We start from the raw sequence: 12,386 nt of genomic DNA on the forward strand, positions 1-12,386 counted from the left end.
TGCAAGCCGGCCTCCGCTGCAACGCCACTGCCAGCTATAGCTGCTGGATACGTGATAACAGATTCCACTAAACACTGCTTCAGTTCATGCACAGTACAGGCCATACGACACAGATGTATGAACCACATATACAGATCAAGGAATTATACCTAAAGCGCAAGGTTTTATAGCAATAGAAAAAAAAAAGAAGCAAACAGTTATATAACAAGATGGCTCCATAATGTCTCTAAGCAGATGATGCCTCGGACAAGCTTCTTAATCTTGTGTGTTGGCGTGGTCTTGTGTTTTCGGTTAATTTTCGTCGCAATATGTTGCCTAAGACCGGTTTCATGTACAGTACTCATTAACTGAAACAAGAAATTGTTTTTATTTAGTATAACGACTGTTATGAGCAATTGCTAGGGGTAACCATGCCGTGTCGCTGTAAATCTGGCCGCTAGGTGTAATGCTCGTCTGATGTAAGTGTTCCAGTAAAAGTTACGCCGATATGACAAGAACTGTAGACGCTGGAAACGAAAGTACGTGCACTACTTAGCCCTAAAATTTTGTGTCTCAACCGTCAGCATTGTACATACCATTCCTGAGGTAATCGGCAGGGACGCAAATTAGCAATGCCTACCATTTGAAGAAACTTATCATATATATCTAAACTGATCGAAATGATATCCTTTGCATCAGTAGTACAAGAGCTTTTCGAATCATGCTGCAGTTTTTACAGACAAGGATCAGTGAAAGAACGCACACGCAATTATGCACGTCGAGTCAATTGGACTTCCCCGAAGTGGTGCCATAAGAAATAAACCGATCTAGGGCTTCCCGAAGACTGAAAATTACACCAATTCTTTTGAAAGACGCCAGAAGTATTTATAGGCATTCGAAAGCTAGCCCGTAATGTTACCTTTCAATGGGTCTCAATTTTTTCTAGATAAATTTAACGCGCTGCCCCATGAAAGAACGTGGCAGACAGCGCAAGAGATTTTTTTTGCACGAGTTAAAATTTATGCCCATATCATCAATGGTGAACGTCAGTCTAAGCAAATTGCCGATAAGGTTTCGAAAAGGATATACCTCATAGAAAGGATGGTAGGCTTCATTCTTCATTTATTGTGCAAAATTATTAGAACGTCTGAAAAGAATATGTACGCAGCATTTGTAGTTTTTCTGATAACCTTTGTAGATGACGAGAAGCATAGGCGTGCGCAGGGTTCCCAGACAGGGGGGGGGGGGGCGAAGGTTCGTCGCAGCGCAACGCCCCTCCTAATTATATCAATGTACGGCGCTGCCATTGCGCTGCCCCCCCCCCCCCCTCCCCCGAGTCGCATCGCGCCCTCCCTATGATGTCAATGTGTGGGGCTGACTTTGCGCCCCCCCCCCTCTTAGGTGAATAGGGAGGGCGGCCGCCTCCCCTGCCCCCCCGTTCGCACGCCTATGACGAGAATCCATTAACCACCACATATGCAGCGGCAACATGTAAGTGGCTGTAAGAGCCCACAAAAAGTCGATTTCTGTTATATCTCTCGTCTGCCCGGGAGCCAGCGTCGGATTCAATGGTAAATATTAACATCCTATCTAATATCCCCATTGGGGGAGAAGAGGTGAAATAGGGGGATTGTCCTCAGTGAGCTGTCCTCCACAGCAACATTAGCTGTAATTGTTTGCATCCGGCGGCACGAAACAACCAACTGGTCGCGTATTCATATGAATCGTTTGATGTATATAAAATAGCAATAATGCATTAAAATTATTTTAGATCCGATTTTTTTTCAATACATGTGGACGTGACGTCAGCTACTTTCCTTTGGTGCCGGCGTTTTCTCCTCTTCATGTGGCCATATACAGCTTTTCTTGTTCAAATGCTGTTAACACCAAGCAGCCTTCACGATGTCGTGCACCTTTTATGTGGTACACCAGGGTTCGGCTCCATGAAGCCTTTTCTCTGTAAGTACTCATTGCCACTGTCCAACCGCAGTCGTTGGTATCGCGAGCAGCGTCCCGAAAGGGCGGTATGTCCTCCTCTTAAAAAGTACTAGCCTAAAAGCTGTTCACCCGCCGTGGTGGTCTAATGGTTATGGTGCTCGAGCGTTGATCCGAAGGCCACGGGACTGAATTCTGGCCACGGTCGTTACACCTCGATGGACCCGAAACGCTAGAGGCCGGTGTACTTTCCGTATCAGTGCGCGTTAAAGAACACCAGGTGGTCGAAATTATGCGAAGCCCTCCACTACCGTGTCTCCCATACGGTGTCTCAGGCGCCCGTTTCTGCGTTAAGCGGCGTCGCCGCTGGCGTCGGCGTAACCGATAGAGCGAACGAGGACCGCGGAGTCTGTCGATATCCCGAGCCACTGGTCTTCTTCTTCCGTCACCTACGATGGCCCCTCGGTCGGAGCTCGTGCGCATGCAGGGCTGACACGTGCACTGCGGCGGGCTTCACCTGTATTAACAGGGCTGTTGGCGTTTCGCTTGGTTCGCGACGCCTGCACATCACAGATTGGCGTGCGTAGCGTTCGAGCACTGGCACTTTCTGTGGCAATATGTAACGAATGTTACATTGCTATGTCTGCGGAAAGCCACAACTTCGAACACAGTTGGCGTTGTCCCCACACGAAGCTGCGCTCAGAATTCGCATTAGGCAGTATCGTAATCGTACGTGATTTTTTATCATTTACTTATTTTCATCTACCTCGAAATTGCGCTCATGGGCAACGCCGATTTTTGCCCTTCATAAAAATAAAATGGTTTCAACGGTTCGACCTGTTAACAGTCACCACTGCTGCGGTAGGTTTCGCGACCCTTTTTGGTTTCATTTCATTTTCATCTGTGAATATTTACGAGCTAATAATTGTGATTCACAATATTACTGAGCGCATGAAAAGACCTCATACAAAAGAAGCTTAGACACGGCGCCACGGTAGGAGGCTTCTCCGGAGTCTAATATTCTTTCGTGCCGTGTCCCTCCTTGAACTCAATCAAGAAGCAATTAGACCTTCAAAATTTCATTTGAGGTCGTTTTATGCGTGCTTTTTTATCTCTCATGCTTGTGTAGTTTCTACAAAAGAACTTAGGCGTCGCTAAACATAACTTCCATCGCGTTAAACAGAATTTCTGCACAAAGCACGTGTTCGTTTGCATTGCTGCGTCAGGCGTAACCCGACCAATGACAGAGACACACCACATACTGTTTGTAGTACGCGTTCTTTATCGTCATATGTATAAGCCCGCATCTACACAAAGCTCTCGCAATTCTTAACATGGGCAGATGACCTTGTCTTCGTCTGCATTGCTTGCTATGGCCCACTGACCACTGCTCGCTTTCGCAAAAGGCACCGCATCAATTTCAACGCCCAACGTTGCGTGATAGCAGTGCGTGAAGCTGGCGACACAGACATGACCGGACAGGCGCGATGTATAAATTCAGCTAGTGAGAAATTAATACCGTTCGCAAAGATGTATAACTTCCCTTCTCCCAAACTGCTAGTATGTCCGGCTTAGGTATATTCTTAGATTTCAGATTTCAGATTGGGTTTATTTCATCACATCGGTACAATGTAGCAAAAAACTTATGTGCCATGCATGGCGAGTATAGCAGAATAAAAGCTGCTTATCTACAAGTTGACTGGCCCCGACATCACCATTGTTCATTGTCAGCAAAATGCGGAAATAAACAGTTTAATTGATATCCAAAAGTTTAAGTAACAATTCGTAAATCATATCAGCTAAAAACGATCAAGATGTGACATTCAAGTCACAAAATAAATACATTCAAAGACCCCATATTTAAAACAGTGTTTTTAGGCATTACACGTAAACTGTCATCTGTTAGTTTGACTTTGTTTAGGTAGCTAATATTGCAGCAGCTATGATCCACAGTTCGTACGCGGCCATGGAGTGTACCCGTGAGCAGCGCGTCTTGTTGAACATGAAGAGGGATTTAGAGTTAGGGCGGCTAATGTACGTACTACATGGCGGCTGTTATGTATTAGTGCGGTTATGTTATTAACTTTGTTATGGATTAGGTTCTATTAAAAGAATTATGATAGAGTACTTTATTGCCCACACGCTAAAAATAAGATTGAGCATTTGGCTTCACTAAATTTTTCCGATATTGAGAAATATATTGTTAGAAAACCATAGCATCAATTTAAACTGTCCTCGTACAGGTCATCAGATTCGATTTACAGAATCACAATAGGGCGTGCTTTATTGTCAACTTACTCGGATCAAGAACTGGTACTTAAGTTTCCAGAAATGTTCCGATATTGATAAATGTAGTGTTAGAAAAACATAGCATAAATTGAAAATTTCCTCGTAAATTCACAATAGCTCACTTTTCATTTCAAACTCATCAAGCGTCCTGAAGTGAGCACAATGGTCGTCGAGAAAAAAAAAACGGTACATCTGTTTCATTGTGATTAGATAGCAGCTCCTCGCCTATAATTCTTACTTTTAAGCACCGTGCCAGCAAAACGAATAGAATGAAGCTAATATTCTTGGAGTCTAAGCAAGCTACACTGATTTGTTGGTCAAACACTAAGAGTCCAAGACGAACAGATGGAATATGAATCCAATCGATCAGAGGAGCTGACCGTGCGAGCTATCGTCAGACAAGCTGACGATAATACTTTGATAAGAGAACACAATAACCGGCAATGAGGTAACATGCCGACGTTACCAAATACCACTTCAAGCAATAGGGCTTCTGTCGGCTGATTGTTCGCGTCGCAACTTACGCGGGACACTGTCCAATGTTTCTTCAGTAGTGAGCACTTGAACACCGTGAAGGTAGCCATGGCATGCAGGTGAGCAGAAAGAATTTCACTGCGTGGTGTTCCAAAATAAGACAGATCTTCAGGAGAAGACGGAAGCTTGGGGAGATGATAAATCCTTGGTACACGGGCTGTCGCTGGTGCCCACGTTTCGACAAGCACTTTTGTCTTCTTCAAGGCCACAAATGCCCTTGGCGAGCTAAGGTAGGCTGATACAGCCTTGAAGAAGACAAAACCGCTTGTCAAAACGAGTGCTATAGCGACACCCCGTGTACCAAGGATTTTTATTCACTGTGCGGTATGCCGCTAAAAAGATAAACTAAAACATGTCCAAAGGTATGGAATCGATAACTGCAGACTAGTCGTTGGTTTGCGCATTTATTTATTTGTTTATTCGTGTACCCTAGAGGCCCGAGAGCATTACATATGGGGTGGGGAGTAGTACACGTACGTCGTATCAGTGCGAACAATCAAGCACAAAAAAAGGGGAAAAAAACGTAGAAAAGCTACTATAAAGACAATTCTCACTAACTAAAAAGAAAGCATGACAGGAAAAGCTATCGAGGCTCACCCATAAAACTTTTCACCAATAAAAACTCTCGCCTGTAAAAATTCTTCGTGCCTCTTTTGGGTTTTTCTAGTGACTACCGATATCGATATTTTCTCTTGGGCAAATAGTTGTACTGCGTTTTTCTTATTTACGAAGCTTCCGGTATGTGTGAATTTGGCAAGTCGGCTGAAAAGAACTTACTATTAACGCACATTGAAAACGTGCACAGGAGATTTCGTGAATGTGTGGCGCAGGGCATTGTTGTAATTGAAGTCGGGCAAACCCTTATTTGACGTTTTATGTTGTAATAATAAATATTCCGTGATTTTCGAGAACGATGCCTATAACAATAATAATAATAATAATAATAATATAATAATAATAATAATAATAATAATAATAATAATAATAATAATAATAATAACTAGGTTTTAACGTCCCAAAACCACCATATGGTTATGAGGGCCGCCGTAGTGGAGGGCTCCGGAAATTTCGACCACCTGGGTTTCTTTAACCTGCACCTAAATCCAGGTACACCGGCCTCCGACATTTTCCCCTCCATCGGAAATGCAGCTGCCGCGCTAGAGATTCGATCCCGCAGTATGCCGCGACCTTCGAGGCAACAATGCGTGAAAGCCTAGCGTACATTGACGAGTACAACTTCAAGGCAACGGTAATTACGTGCATCACAACTCCGGTACAAGCCACTGCTTAAGTGAACTGCATTGGTTCAATGCGCGTACGTAAGGCTGTACGATTTAATCGGAGTCCCTGCGCCCTGGCTGCGCACCACAAAAAGTTTTTGCACCACCACTGACTTCTGCACCTTCGCCTTATGTCTAAACATACTTAAAATAAAAAATTGGGGGACCCTTAAGCTTCGCCTTTAAGAGTTGAACGCGATAGCGAAATCCGGCCCCTAGTGCGCACTTCAACCACTAAGTGCATACTTATTAATGTGTATTGTTACGCACACACGCGCGCGAATTTTACAGGCTTTCGATCTAAAGCAAGAGTCGCATGGCCTAGATATACGCCGCGCGCCGGCCCTCTCGGATGCCATGAAAAGTCGAGACATATTTCTCACAATGCCTCACAGATGGCAGCACATTATCTAGCGTTTGCTGCGTTTGCTTGATATGTTTTCCTCTAGATGGACATAGTTGTTCATTTTTAGAGCTGTTTGAAAGTTCGTGTGTGTATTTAGCGGCGATGGCTGCACTATCCCGGTGTTTTTCGACGTAGTTTGATGAACTCGCGAATGCGCCTACCGTATGGGCTCGTTTTCGTCGTGACACCTGCCGAACAAAATGCGTCGAGACTCCTTTCACTACATGACATTTATGTAGTGTTTTTGTCCGAAGCAGCTGCAAGCAACATCGTGGCTTTGTGGTAAGACACCTGCTTGCCACGCGAACGGCCCGGGTTCGATCCTCATTGGCACCGAAGATTTTATCGTTTATTTTATTTGCTACTTTCTCGATTTTTCGCTCACGGATGATTTTTCGCTCACAACCAACGGTGCCGACGCCGACAGCGGACTTTCTGCGACACGAGCTCTCTAACGCTACCGCGTTAATATCTAGGTGTCCATAACTACCGTTCAAGGGACGTTACGACGCTAACCGCGTTTTAGTATCTGTTAGATAAAGACAGCTTAGGCAAATTTCTGTGTTCTAATGTGTTTTCAAGCAATCACAATGTCACCATGCGAAGGGTAAAGATGTTCACAGCGCACTCCGTCGCCGGGACTCCTGGGAGGTCGGTAAGGTCAAAGCAGTTGTGAAGCGTAGTAGATGTCAAAGGCCAAATCTACTAATGTGCCCCGGGTTGTAGCGTCAGTACCTCTTGGTGTACCCAAGCGCAGTGCTAGACTTCTTGCTCTCTTCAGCCAGAGCACGATCTTTCGTTCACCGAGCAGCACGAGAGGGGTCACGTGACCTTTTCGATTGTCCCAAATGTACGGTCCCAAACCTGCCAAGGCATCTGAGGTCAAGCGCATACCTAGGCGCTCGAGGTTACCGCCATAATAAGGTGAACGTATCAAAACGCATTCTTGAACAAAGTGTTCAGCGCACTTTGATGCAGTCGTCTAGAACGCGCAGCTCGGCTTAGAAAGCCCAACACATCTGTTTTATTTGCTTTGTGCGAGGGAGTTTGAGATGGTGCCAAACTTTGAAATTTCTGTGACGTGTGTGCCCCGACTTCACCTGCTATTTTTGAGCAATGCCTCCTGACCACATTATCGTCTTCCTCCATTTCAGGCCTTCGTCTGCAGCCCTGGTATTCTTCGTGGTCGTGTACGCCATTTGCTGTCATGGTACGTCTCATGTATTATGGAAGGGAATTTTTATCGCTTGTAGGGGGCAGCCATCCTTGCTCAGGGGCTCCTGGTCATATAAATGAACGACCGCAATGGCGTCCGGCCTGCCCTTATCTTATCACTACCGCTATTGGTCGCTCGCCATTCACTATTGAAGTCAATACACCAAATAGTCCCTACGTTGGCTGCTGCGACGTGTGTTAACTGGGATCAAAATTATGTTTGCTGCTCCGCATTTCTATCAAATAGTCCTACACGGCAAATATTCATGAAAGCATTCTTCCAATGCACTTATATGAGCAGTCACAGTAGTTATGGCCTATACTAAAACAACGCAATATATGCAACAATAGCGTACATCCTAAGTTTCACAATGTATTACCTATCATCGACAGGTGCTGGAGTCGAAATTCTTACACTCTTAACTCAAAAAAAGGTGAAAGCACAATGTGTAAAACTGTCGCTGTATTTACTTCAGTCTAAACAAACATCCCTTGCAACAATTTGTTCTCCCCGGTGTGCGTAGTGTACCTTTGAGCTCTTCTCTGTAAGTGGGCTAACGTATGGAAGTAACTTGCGTTCTTCTTCACTCGATTTTATGAATGAAAAACTATATATGCACAGCCCTATTTTAAGCAATGTTGCTGCAATCAGAGTCACTCTATCACATCTCTTGCGAAACTCCATCCTGAAACCCGGACATGCCCGTGGACAAATTTGTTAAAGTTGGGGAACCGACGAGCCACCTGGGCACAAGAAAAAATAATAATAAAACACAAACCGCATTTGTGTAGTCTTTCATGTCATCGCGTGCGCAGCCGCGGTGAGATTTAGAAGTACTTTCAAAGGGGGGGGGCGATAGGCAGGATTTTCTGGCTTCATTATCACCTGGAAAACTTAAATCGCAAGCGTAAACACGCTGCTCGCTTCGCGAAGCTTCCGGTAACTTGCAACGCAAAAGAAAAAAAAATGGCGGCATGGGACCGCGAGATCTAAAAATAAAATCATCCTCTTTTTTATTATTTCTTTCCCACTAACAGGTGACGCAACAATCGGCACGCATGCACAATTTTGAACAAAGTCGTGTTCGGACTATCATACTTGGTGCATGCGGAGAGTTTTACGACTTGTGTTATCGCAAAACACTAGGCGTAACGACCAGATAATAGAATTCGCAGCATTGGACTCGGTACAGCTCAGACACGCGCATACCGACAAGTACAGCACGTAAATGTGCCCCAGTGTCCATTGGACGCCCTGCTGTCAAGGTCCCGCCTTCCGAACCAGATTGCCCTGGTCGAAGGTGGAAGCCCGCAAGACAGCGCATCTATTCCCGGAAAGAGGAAACCACTCCTTCGATCCCTACGTTTATTAAAGATGTTTTTTTTTTAACGCGAGAGCGTTAAAGACCTCGTTTCGCAGAAATTCGTTGGTTGTGAGCGAAAACGTCGTCGTCCTGTGCGTGAGCGAAATATCGAGAAAGATGCAAAATAAAACAATTATTAAAAGTCTTCGGGTTAGAGTGAGAGTATAATCCAGGCCGTCCGCATGCCTAGCAGGCGTTCTACCACATAACCACGCTATTTCTTGAAGCTGCTTCGAAAAAAAAACACTATATAAATGGCATGTAGTTAACTCCGGTGCATTTTCGACCATATTGAGATAACGCCGCTGTCAAATAGTATTACAGTCCTGTAACAGCAAGGGTGGTTCATTTTGCTGAGAGACTCGTCAATAATTTTAAATAAGCAATAAACGATGATCCGAAACCGAAACAGCGAGATGCTCCGTGCTGGCTTTGCGTTGACGTCACGAAATACGCTACATGCCGCCACGGCTGGCCAGGGTGCAAACACATCACACGTGCTCCTTCTATCGCACGAAAAGCAAGCTGGCGATGTCATCCGACGCGGAATCAAGCTGTGCCAGCCCGTCTGCCAGTGACGAGTTCAGCGATCGATGATTGCTGCTACTATATGAGCGCGGGAGCATCACTTTTTGATTTCGACCCGCCGGCGCGTGAAGTAGCTGACGTGCCCCGCATCGATCTCCTCGTTGCTCAATATTGTGCGTGCTTACTGTAAGACCCGATGTCAATGACGACTGAGATGCTATGCAGCTAACAAAACCGAACAACTGTGCTCGCGTCGTCGTCGCCTCGTAGAAGAAAGCGCGCGCTCCAACCGTCTGCTGGGCGAGGCGGGGTTGGAAAAGAGTAGGCACGTTACGTCACATACACACGTTAGCCTGCGTTTACAGCAGTGATGCAGAACTATCGGTAAATTGACTATCGATAGTATCGATAGTTTTTTTTTTTTAATCTATCGATAGTGTAAACAAACTATCGATAGTGCTACTATCGAAACTATCGATAGTGCAATCGGTAGTACCATCGTTAATATTACTATAGCGATATTACTGCCACGCGTGTTTATTGCTTTGTTTTGACGTGTTCGGGTTTCACCCACAAAGGCTGTTAGCAGCGTTTGACACAGACCGCACCGTAATGTTTGAGAAGATTCACAATTGTTTGAGATCATTCTGTTAAGATTACGCGTGGCACGCTAATAGTCAAGTTTATTCGAGAGCTTACGCGAGCACCAGCGATAACGCTGGAAGGTTTGACGACTGATGTATAAAAGACGACACGTTCACCGATGATCAGATTACTCAACGGCTCACGACTGCTCCCGCCGCTATCAGTGCGCAGCGTGTATCGCTTGTATTTTGAGTTTTGATTTTTTGGGCACAAGTTCGCCCAAATAAAGTGCTCCGTATTTCCCAGTCTTGCTCCAGTATTCTTCACCGTCACAACCACATGACAATACTATAGATAGTGGTGTGAATAATGATGCGGTTGCTGACCGGCCATACTGCCAAAATATTTGCGATAGCCTACTACCAGCATCGCTTAATTGATGAGGAATTTTCGGCTGAGAAATTAACTATTTCCGCAGTGTAAATGGCGGAATATATCCATCAATAAATTAGTATCCAGAAGCAACTAGTTACACCTTACAATTTACTTCGTGATATATTACTATTTTGAAATTATAAAATGCAATATCACTTTGAAGCCGCGCAGTCCCGCCACATGTAAAGGCTTCCTTTCCGCTACAACTGAACAGTTTGACTTCATGCTCATGTGTTAGCAAAGCACTCGGGTGAAGAACACAAGCATGTCAACTTTCTTGCCCTTCAACCTGCTCCTCCGGCACCACTATGTACCACGCGCACGGGGAACGAAGTTTATTCTGCAGTGAGTCCGCACTGTTGATTTTATACTATCGATAGTACCATCGAATTTTTTAATATCGATAGCGCTATCGATAATATTTTTCACGATCGATAGTTCTATAGTGACACAGAAATCGATAGTAACATCGATAGTTCTGCATCACTAGTTTACAGTCGTGATTCCGGAATTGGCTACCAATTTTAAAATTCGTTTTCTAAAACACTAAGTCATTTACGGTTGTAACATTTGGCACATATCATCAGGGTACCAAAGAGAACATATGTTGAAAGTATAATTGAAATCGGTGAATATCGAAAAATCCCTGGGGTTCCCCTTTAACGGATGTAATATTGCGTGGCAGAAGCGTAGAATCGCGCCAAGTGTGAAAACATGTGAGTTGCGCAACGAGTGCCTGTTTAAAGGCCCACGCATTACAAAGCGCTCAGACATATTTAATCATCATCAGCAGCAAAAAGCATCAACAAACTGAGCAGTTGCGTAGGTTCGCGTGCTGCCTTACGGACGAATAGTGGGCCCTTCGCTAATGGGCGAAAGGAATAGTTATGGCGTAGTGGGCACTTAACAACTGTGCTTGCCGTAGGTGTTCTAGGATATTTTGAAACGGCCAATGTTACGTGCACAGCCGTTCATTGCCTTACGACACGGTTGAGGCATGCACCGAGAACCGAAACGAGGCTAGCTGTTGAGAAGGTGATGAGCACGGGGCCCACTTACAATATCGCGTTGTACTCTTGGAGGCGAAGCTCAAGTGTCCTCCAAGTTTCTTCTCGCTCCACTGCGTTTTGTTTGCAGCCGCCGCTGCAGCTGAGGCCAAGAAGCACACGTTCTACACGTTTTGCTTCTGGGACGCCTTCTCACGGTGGCGGCCGACGCCGCACAACTTCAACGTGAGTGACATTCCCGCCGAGCTGTGTGACGCGGTCATCTACTCCCACGTGACCATCGACAACAACACCGGCCAAGTGAAGCTAACCGAGAAGGAACTGGAACTAGGTAACGATACTGCCGTGTTATCACCTGCTTACCTTCGTGCCTGTGTTTACCTTCATGCCTTCATGCCTTTCATGCCTGTGTTCTGTGCGCGGTTCGCGCTGCTGTTCGAATACGTATTCCAACCAACTGACCTAAATGTTAGTGTTAGAAATTTCGCCGAGTTCACCCTTTTATATAATAGTAGGTAGCATAGCAGTGTCACAGACACGCGCAACGAGGCATTCACTGCAACTTGACTGGCACGAATGTACACTGATATTGACGTATTTCTCAAGTTTAGTTAGTTAGTTAGTTAGTTAGTTAGTTAGTTAGTTAGTTAGTTAGTTAGTTAGTTAGTTAGTTAGTTAGTTAGTTAGTTAGTTAGTTAGTTAGTTAGTTAGTTAGTTAGTTAGTTAGTTAGTTAGTTAGTTAGTTAGTTAGTTAGCCTTTTTTGCACTTCACGGCCTTATTGGGCCATTATGTCGAGGGCAATATCACTCACAGTAAAATGAACAAACT

At 44.9% G+C, this 12,386-nt stretch overlaps 1 protein-coding gene across 1 annotated transcript in view; it reads left to right on the forward strand.

The window, feature by feature from the left end:
• The first annotated feature begins 4,683 nt into the window (after positions 1–4,683).
• Positions 4,684–12,386, forward strand: part of LOC119375513 (endochitinase) — a 35,123-nt gene continuing 27,420 nt past the window's right edge. Inside the window, exons 1-3 of the mRNA XM_037645704.2 lie at positions 4,684–4,796; positions 7,578–7,633; positions 11,688–11,888. Coding sequence (XP_037501632.1) covers positions 4,786–4,796; positions 7,578–7,633; positions 11,688–11,888 — 268 coding nt within the window. The 5' untranslated portion in view covers positions 4,684–4,785. The remainder of the gene's footprint in view (positions 4,797–7,577; positions 7,634–11,687; positions 11,889–12,386) is intronic.

This window comes from Rhipicephalus sanguineus, chromosome 11, assembly GCF_013339695.2.
Source record: "Rhipicephalus sanguineus isolate Rsan-2018 chromosome 11, BIME_Rsan_1.4, whole genome shotgun sequence".
Classification (NCBI taxonomy): domain Eukaryota; kingdom Metazoa; phylum Arthropoda; class Arachnida; order Ixodida; family Ixodidae; genus Rhipicephalus; species Rhipicephalus sanguineus.